At 37.7% G+C, this 9,270-nt stretch overlaps 1 protein-coding gene across 1 annotated transcript; it reads left to right on the forward strand.

Moving 5' to 3' along the window:
* The first annotated feature begins 902 nt into the window (after nucleotides 1-902).
* On the forward strand, nucleotides 903-8,786 carry TYW5 (tRNA-yW synthesizing protein 5). The gene is made up of 7 exons (XM_010191602.1): nucleotides 903-1,051; nucleotides 4,107-4,176; nucleotides 5,081-5,125; nucleotides 5,639-5,776; nucleotides 6,613-6,700; nucleotides 7,215-7,331; nucleotides 8,400-8,786. The coding sequence occupies exons 1-7, from the start codon at nucleotides 921-923 to the stop codon at nucleotides 8,654-8,656; spliced, it is 846 nt and encodes a 281-aa protein (XP_010189904.1). The 5' UTR covers nucleotides 903-920; the 3' UTR covers nucleotides 8,657-8,786.
* Nucleotides 8,787-9,270: the final 484 nt, after the last annotated feature.

A 9,270-nucleotide genomic window follows, 5' to 3' on the forward strand; every position in this document is an offset into this window, starting at 1 on the left:
GCGCACCCGAGCGGCCCGGGGGCCCGGACCGGCTTCACGCAGGGTGGGGGTGTCAGCGGGGCTCCCGCTGGAGCGGGCTGGCAGTGCAAGGGAGGACAGGTTTCCTGTGACCTCTCTCACCTGGCAGAGCGCGTGTTGACAAACCGCAGGGTTTGGGTTTACGTCTTCCATAAAGGGTGCGAGGATGCGTTAAATTGAGTGTGAGTTTAGGAGCAAGAGGCTTCCACAGGCAAACACCTCCTGAGCTGCTGGGAAGCTCTGACAGCTGACCTTGCTGTGAGTTAATTTTCTTTGATAGTGGTTTTAAAAAGTGCTATTGCTGTTTTTGTTGCTTTGTCATCCCTGCTTCCTTTCTCCTCCAAGGTCCTGATTCAAAGCAAAAGTGTCTTTCTACTGATTTGTGTGTGTGTGCTGCATCAAACCTGTCTGTGGTTGTCAGCATTGAGGAGCTTTAATACAGGTGGAAAGAGCTTATTTCATGAGAACTTACAGCACCATCATAGCTCACAGGTTACATCTTAACCGTATGGTCTTTTGTCTGTTTTCTGCTAAGCTCTGGCTAGAATGACAAAAGCTGTTCATTAGCCTGCCTAGATTCCTCAATGGCACCAGTACAAAGTGGGTGTTAAAACTGTTATTGCCTCTCCTTATTCTTTCTTATCCCGCTAGGAAAAGGATGCAGTAACTAGAGAAACAGTGCTATAATTTACTGCATTTTGTTTCAGAATTCAGCATTCTGATTCACTTTGTTCATTTGTGAACAGATTAGTTGTGACTTTGTGTAGTGGGTCCCAGTATTCAACTGACTTTTTTGTGTGTACTTCGACTGAATAACTAATTCTGATTTTTTTCTACAGGATCATTTCACCATTGATTTTTTTGTTGGTGTTCCTTAGAGAAAGCCAGTAGTGCTGAAAGGAATGGAACTGGGCACTTGCACAACCAAATGGACAGTAGATTACTTGAGCCAAGCTGAAGGATCCAAAGAAGTGAAGATTCATGTTTCTGCAGTGCCACAAATGGATTTCCTCAGTAAGAACTTTGTGTATAGGTACTTCATTCCAAGGCCTCTTGTATTTTAAAGACTTGTGCATGTAACTTTCAGAAATGCTGTGTGTCTGTTTGAAGCTGAGGGTGAGAATATGAAGATAACTTGTGCAAACTTTAAATTACATATGAAAGTGCTATCCTTGATTTCCCCCTCTTCTTTTCATTCCACTAATATTTCAGCACCCTGAATAAATAAATACAGGGTAAATGGAGGAGCCAAACAGGGCCTTAAAAGTGATCACATTAAGAAGTTTTACAAATTTATTTTGACAGAGCACTCCTGTAGGGAATTTGAGCCTGGCATTTTTGGTGTTAATAAAAAAAGCAAACAAAAAAGCCCCTTGATACTAGATTAAATGCTATTTTATTCTAATTTTATGGTGCATTTTCAGCGTTACTGAATAGTGCTAGTTTCTGACTCGCCATGTGTCTGGACCTCTTTGAATGCTGGCATGTGGCAGGCATGCTATTCCACCCTCAGAGGGATGTTACTAATTAAAACCAAGCTCCTTTCAACGTCAGCATGTGCAGTTCTCAGAATGTTCAAACTACTGGATACCACATGTTTCACCAGTGCTTTAATCTTGATGTGACTCATATAAATTCTTGATCTCCTCTGAAGTTCCTCTTGTAACTGCCAAAACATTTTGTTAGAGTTCATCTAATCTCAGTCATTGTGATGTTCTTCAAGAGTAAATGCCTCTACTTTAGTTGTCGGTTGTTTTCCCTAAGCGGGAACAAGATGTGTTCAGTCTGTTAAACTTCTAAGAAGGCAGAAGCATATGCTTTAAGTGTAAACAAGCTATGGGTCTCAATGAGTGGATGTGTTCAGGGGAAAAAACCACCTTACAATTATGCTATATTCTGCTCACTGTGTAATGAACTTTTGAATCTTTGAAATTATGTAGGACTTGAATGACTTTGCCTAATCTCCATATTTCCTTTTTCCTGCTCTATTTTGTTTCTTTTTATAATACTTCTTACTGTGAGTTCACATACGGTTGATCTAGCATGTTAGTTTTAGAAGGTTTTTTAGACAGCCATATGGAGGGGCTCTGATGTTGCTTCATTATAGCAGGTGTTTGGACTTCCACCTATTTCACTTAAAATTCAGGAAGCTTTGACCCTTCCCACAGCAAGCCCCCATTTTAATATGAAGGGAGAATAAGTAGACCTAAAAGAATAGAAACACTGAGGACCTCACACGCATTTCCATTATTTTAAACTGATGTATGTGAGTACTACTGCAGTGCTGTTGTAAGTTGCATGCACCTACTGCTGTCTGTGTTAGTTCTGGGGCTCATTCAGCCAGGTTGTGATGTGCTGCAGAAATCTGAATGTTTTTCTGCTGTTTTAGCTTTGCTAGCAGGTTCACCATGAGGTCAGATCAGTGCCAGTGCTAGTGAAAGGGAGGAGATGGGATGTTTAGTGTAGACAGCAATGATAGAGTTCCGGCAGCACCAGCATACATCAGTTTAAGCTGTCATGGGGCTGCACTCTTGCTTTCTTCAGTAGAAAATGCAAATAGGCACAATAAAACAGTTCGACTGAAGTCAGAGGGTTGTTTTTTGTTTGTTTTTCTGTTGGCTTCAATGGTTGTTGTATTTGTTCCAAACAAGCCTAAAATGTTTAGAGAAGTGGTCTAAGTACTGTAAGATGCAGGTCACATTCTGGTAGAAGGGATAACAGGATCATGAATAATTTTGCTTGAGGACAGTTGCTGCTTAATCCTGAGTACTTGGTGGTTGCTCTGAAATTTGATGTTTATGTTCAATATATTTGTTATCCACTGAGACTTAATGTAAGATGGTGAGTTGAATTAACGTAACATTGAATTCATAACATAATATTCGTAATAGTGAATTCATGTCCTGTTACTACTTGTGCTTGGTTTGCCATTCAGCTATTAAGTCACACAAAAATCTGTAATCCTTATGAAAAGTTCACATTATTTAAATGTGTAGCCCTTCTGTTGACTTCAGAGGGACAGGCTTTAATGCCCAGTGACTCTTTTTAATGTTCTGAAGTTGTGTTTAATAAATTAAAGGAAAACTGTAAAGAATCACTTGAAAGTACCAAGATTCCTGTGTTTTCCTTAGCTGAGGTAACACATATTTTTAAAAAAAAAATCATATAACTGAAATACATGTTATAGATCTACAAATGAAGATAAGTATCTGTGTTCATGCACAAGTTCATAGCAGAAAATGCATAGATAAAAACAGGTATGTCACCTGCAGTAGTGTTCTTGATGTTGAACTTTTCTGCAAATTTATACAAATGTACTGTTAAACAAGCCTAAAGCAGACACACTGTTACAGTCTAAGCAAATATTGTCAGGTGTTGGCCACAGTTTGAGTCTAATTTGACTGTGAAGAAATTTCTTGCACTATGGCTCAAACCATTCAGACCTCTTAAGCTCAAGAGGGGATCTTATCGAAGTGTATAAATAGCTGATGGCGGCAGTAATGAAGATGGAGACGCATTCTTCTCAGTGGTTCATGGTGACAGCATAAAAAAGCAATGGACACAAGTTGAAATACAGGAAATTCTGTTAAACTATTTTAAAAACCCCACTCTATTACTGTGAAGGTGGTCAAACAATGGAACAGGTTACCTAGAGAGGCTGTGTAGTCTCCATCCTTGGAGATATGCAAAACCCAACTGGACACTGTCCTGGGTCACCTCTTGTAGTTGACCCTGCTCTTGGCAAGGGGATTGGACTGGAGGATCTTCAGAGGTGCCTTCCAGCCTCAGCATTTATGTGATTCTGTTTGGATATACATTGGGATAAATTACTAAATCAGAGAGTCTTGTAACGCTCTCTCTAAAGAGCAGTTTGTAAGTGTAGGATTTGTATCTCAAAAGAACACTTCAAACATCCACTGCAAACACTGATTAGTCAACATATTAAAAAAAACCAAAAAACAAGAAGGAGCATATTGCATCTTCAGTTATACTAGATATGGTAAGAGAGCTTATGATTTTAAACCTGGCATTTAGACCATGTGTTGTTACATTGATTCATTGTATACGTTTAAATATTTATATTCCAGAACTCTGCCTTTTGATGTATTTGTACGAAGAGCAGCTGAAGTCAAACATAAGGAGTACTTTCTTTCTGAGGTAATTTCCTTAGTGTCACACTTTCTTGTATCAGTTATTTTGCCAATATATGGAGGGGAAGATGATGATTTGTAATTTAAAGTCTTATTCCAGTAAAGCACTTGATCTTAGACTTAACTGTTTTGTGTGACTTGGAGCCAAGGGAAAAAATGTGGGGAGAAGTAATTTTTCTTGGAAATTGTTTTGTATGTGTACAGTGTGGTTAACTTCAGTGGTTCTGTTTCTGTTAACAAAAACTGCTTACATGGGCAAAAAATGGAGCATAAAATTGAGAAATCAAACCTTGCTTTAGAATAATAACTGTATCATTTACATGTTTTGCAAGAAAATGTCATGAAGATATTTTAGACTTTGATCACATCTGCTATCAAAATACAAATACAGATTTATTGTAACATAATGTGTGAGTAGCACATGTGTGGCTGTCTTTACATATCAGTGTTCAAAGTAGGCATTTTTCAGATAACTGCTTAGGAAGCAGTCAGTTTTGAATACAGACATGCTTTTCACCTTTTAATGCTACATAGGATGCTGTAAGTTTTGAAGCCAATTGAAATAGCTTCCTGCATCAGTGTCCTGAAGAACTTAAGTTGTAATCTGCATTTGCTTTGAATCCATTCAGTAACAGCAGTGCTGAAGCAGTTGACAAGTCTCCCCTCACTTCACTCTTCTACTCTGTTAATTGACATTTTTCTCATTTCTTGAGATGAACAGCAGGGAGCAGTAGAGCAAAGGCAGTATTACAAAGTTGCTGAATTTTTAAATGTCGTTTATTTGTACCATGTTTCAGTGAAGTCCTGCATTAGATTATTGACACAATGTAGGTTCTTTGGTTAAGTGTGTTTGCAATTCTTTTTTTAAAAAACCAAAAATCCCCACCATTCTCCCTTTGTGCTCTCTTCAGGATGAAAAGTACTATTTGCGATCAGTGGGTGAAGATGCTAGGAAGGTGAGTTACTTGAGATTACAGTTCTAATATTGTAAAGTCACAGATCTGGAGTATTTTTAGAAGCCCACTGTTATTCACTGGCTGTACAGTACAGGCGTACGGCTTGTGTATGGTCACTTGGCCTGTGAATTTGACTGGATTTAGGTCAGATTATTTAAACCTAAGTGTCTAAAATAGTTGCTGTTATACAAGACACTTAGCTTGTCACTGAAGAGTACATTCCCTACCTCCCATTCCTTAGCTTTTGTAGTAAACTAACATAAAAGGATTTCTGATGTCCTCTTGCTTCTTCAATGTGACATCTAGCAGTTGTGGTTCAAAGCAGCTCTCTGGCTGTTCTTATTAATATCATTGACCAAGTTGGTGCTGAAAGGGTGACCACCAAAATGCATTGCTTCAGTCAATGCTGAAGTTGTGGCTCCATGTTCCATGTGATGGGAAATGCTAGTGAAGTGCTCCCTTATTTTGATGTGCATGTATGGTTCTCTAAGAGTAATGTACTTGCTGTTTCAGGATATTGCAGATATCAGGAAGCAGTTTCCTATTTTGGCAGAAGATGTCCAGATTCCAGAGTATTTTGAGAAGGAACGGTTTTTCTCTAGCGTCTTCCGCATCAGCTCAGCTGGATTACAGTTATGGACACATTATGATGTAGGTAGTGCATGTGTTTAGCATAAAATGTTACAGAGTTGAGATATTAAGGTACAAATCTCTGACAAAGATCTGTTAATGATAAATTTCACATGTATTTCAATACTGAAATGAATCATATTCAGTGGTACAGTGAATTTTAAATAGGTGTATTGTGTGGGCATAATATTCCTATTGTTTTTATGTCTAATTCCATACATACAATATTGAATGTTGTTTGGTTTTGTTCTTTTTAATTTCTTTTTACTGTTTTACGCTCCACTTCAACATTTTCATCTTGAAGATTACCTTATTTTTTTATTCTGTTGGCCAGATTGTTGGTAATTGTACAATGATTTGGGTGGTCTGTTGCTGCAATGTGGCAGATTCCAAATAAGATTGTCTTCTAACATTGTGCAGTGTAATTCTGAATAAATTTATTTATAAGAAAAATATAGTTAGGAAAAAGAATCCTTTACCAACAGAAAGTCAGCAAAATGAGGTAGGGGTAACACTGAAAAAGAAAAGGAATACAAAATACATTTTGTATTACATTTTGCTGGTCTATATATTTGTGTTTTAAGATGAAACAACTTGATTCCTGTTTAAGGAAAAACACAAAGTTGTTGGAAAGCAATGTTTCCAAATATACTATTTGTCAAGAATGTGCAGCTAAGGGATAAAGTCACATTCTTGAGTTTTTTTCTGTTAACTATATGTGGAAGCTCTTTTAGCTAATTCTTAACATATGAAGATTTTAATCATTCCCTTTTTTGAACTGATGGTAGTTTAGATTAGTTGCAGGATACGTATAATTCTTAACTCTTGGCTCACATCTCTTACTATGCTCATTCCAGGTAATGGATAACTTCTTAATCCAAGTAACAGGGAAAAAACGAGTTGTTTTGTATAGTCCTCAAGATGCACCGTATTTGTACTTATCAGGTATGTATGTCACATACATCTAGTTCAGAGTTTGGTGATCGTAGTTGCTCACAAGTGTTGCGCTGTTGAAAAACATCACTAACAGACAGCTTGCTGTAAAAGAAGTCATTTGATCCCTTAACTCTGATGCTGTTTGCTGTAGTCACAGCTAAGTGTTTTAGAGGGGCAGTTTGGAAATGTGCAAAGCAGCTTTGCCGGGTTCTGTATTCAGCACCCAACTGTGGTGAAGTACAGTGCTCTGTGTGGATTTGAAATGGTGCTTTAAACATGACAATCAGTGTCTTTTAGCGTTAATAAGGTTGCAGTTACAGCAGAAATACAGACAACGAAGAATCATGTCTCTTCTGTAACTGAGGAGTGCGCGTAACCGTCTGGTTTGGCTGGTTTTCAGAAGACAACAATAAAGCAGTATTAAATTTGATTCAAGAACTGCCATTGCCAGCAATGTGATAATGCTTTGTTGCTGTTTAAAAGAGTTGGAGCGTTTATTTATTACTTCTGAAAACTTTCCTAGGTACTAAATCAAAGGTGCTGGATGTGGACAATCCAGACTTTGAGAAATATCCCCTTTTTGTGAAAGCCAAGCGCTATCAATGTTTTCTGGAAGGAGGAGATGTGTTATTTATTCCAGGTAAGTAACAAGTAGGTCCTGACCATGCTGTGTTTTTAAACAGTTTTGTTTGCAGTTTCTCATTTCTAGGGATGTCAGGAGGTTACTAAAGCATTTCTGTGTTATAAGTAGTGGTATCTAAAGACATTAGCAAAACTGGTGGACTTTTTCCAACTGTACTAATTAGCCTAACAAAAGGTATTATATTTACCTACAAATCTTACCTTCCCTCAAGATTACACTGTACTCACTGACACACTGAGCACTCTTAGAAATGACTGGGGAGTATTGAGAATTTTTGTTTCAGAGAATGGTACCAGCTTTTTCAGCATTCTGAGATGCCAATTGCTGAAAAAGGAGATGGTCTTTGGGAAACGTGTGTGGTTATTATTGAAAAGGTAAAAGCAGCTCCTTTTCCTAACCTGAAAGAAACTTTTTTCTTTTCTCAGAATTAGCCTTTCTGATGTCTTCAGCACATAAAGCAACTAAGCTGCAATAAGCACAGCATTCAGTCTTTTAGCTTAAAATTCAAATAAGGTAAATATATTAAACTTATTTTTTTAAATGTAATCAATGAGGCAAAAATGTCTGTGCTTCCTTATGACAGCCATGATGATTTAATTGAAAAGCCTCATGATAGACAACTTGTGTAGTGACCAAGCTGATGCTGGTAGGTTACATTAATGCTTGGACAACCTGTGCAAGGTTAAGGACTAAATCTATGAAAATAGGTATCTGCATTCAGAGTAGAGATGAGTGAACAGGGAAGATGTCTTATTTTCATCCTACACATGCTTGTGACTTGTTTACCTTTGAGTATCTCTTTATACTTCAGCAATTGTTACTTTTTTGTGAAGTTATGGATCTACGTGAACATCTTAAAGAATTTCTTAAATATGGTACAATGCAATATATTCAGGGATGAATATCTATTAAAAAAACCAACAAACGAACAAAAAAGCCAAACAGAAATACAATAGCTGAGGCTTCCCATCAACTATATTTACTTTGGGTGATTTTGACACTCGTTGAGAGTCACATGGGAGTTTTAGATAGTAATTTTCATTTTAGACATTCTTCTTTCTACAGCGCTGTGGTTCCACAATGTAATTTCTGAGGAATTTGGAGTGGCACTGAATATCTTTTGGAAGCACCTTCCTTCTGAGTCCTATGATAAGACTGACACTTACGGAAATAAAGATCCCACAGCAGCCTCTAGAGCTATACAGATCTTGGACAGGGCCTTGAAAACACTTGAAGAACTGCCTGAGGAATATAGAGATTTTTATGCTCGGAGAATGGTGTTACGCATCCAAGAAAAAGCCTATAGGAATGATTATGGATAAAATAACACATTGTAATTCAACAAGCTCCTGTGTAAGGAGAGAATCATATGTGAATATGGAAACTGTCCCTGTGTATGTACATACACTTTCTATAAGACTAATAAAACCTGTGCTGATAAACTTTGTTATAGATGAATGTTTATCGTGTAGATGTTTTTTCTTGGTTTTTCTTCTTGTGCAGTGAGTGCACAGTCTGCTTGATCTGGAGATGGTCTCTCTTCTATAAGGCATACATTTACAGTGCCTGTACTTAAAACTCTACTGTTTTTGGAGTGTTTTACTTTATTTTTATGAACAGAAGTTTTGGTATCTGGGCTGGGCTTAGAAGTAACTGAACGTCTTCCTGAATGCCACTTGTTTATTAAGGTTCAGGAAAGCCATAGTGGTTTCCGAGAAGGTCCAAGAAAGCCATTGGTGGTGGTTATAATGGTCATGGTTTCTTTTTAAGTAATAGCCAGGTAGTAAGTGTGGGGAGATTCTGCTCCCTCTTGTGGTGAAACTGAGAGTGGGCATGGGAAAAAAGCAAAATCTAATAATGCAAGATTAAGCTTGGAATTGTGCAGCAGCTTGACTGCAAGGTAAATCATTTACCCTTTTCCTAACTGAATAAGGTA

This window comes from Mesitornis unicolor, unplaced genomic scaffold, assembly GCF_000695765.1.
Source record: "Mesitornis unicolor isolate BGI_N332 unplaced genomic scaffold, ASM69576v1 scaffold38390, whole genome shotgun sequence".
In the NCBI taxonomy this organism is placed as follows: Eukaryota; Metazoa; Chordata; class Aves; order Mesitornithiformes; family Mesitornithidae; genus Mesitornis; species Mesitornis unicolor.

Bases quoted from the DNA above. Each gene is read 5' to 3' on its own strand.
- TYW5 (XM_010191602.1), top strand. From the start codon at position 921: ATGGAACTGGGCACTTGCACAACCAAATGGACAGTAGATTACTTGAGC. The intron at 5,126-5,638 runs GTGAGTTACTTG...TTGCTGTTTCAG, and splicing joins TGGGTGAAGATGCTAGGAAG to GATATTGCAGATATCAGGAA. The intron at 5,777-6,612 runs GTAGGTAGTGCA...TGCTCATTCCAG, and splicing joins AGTTATGGACACATTATGAT to GTAATGGATAACTTCTTAAT.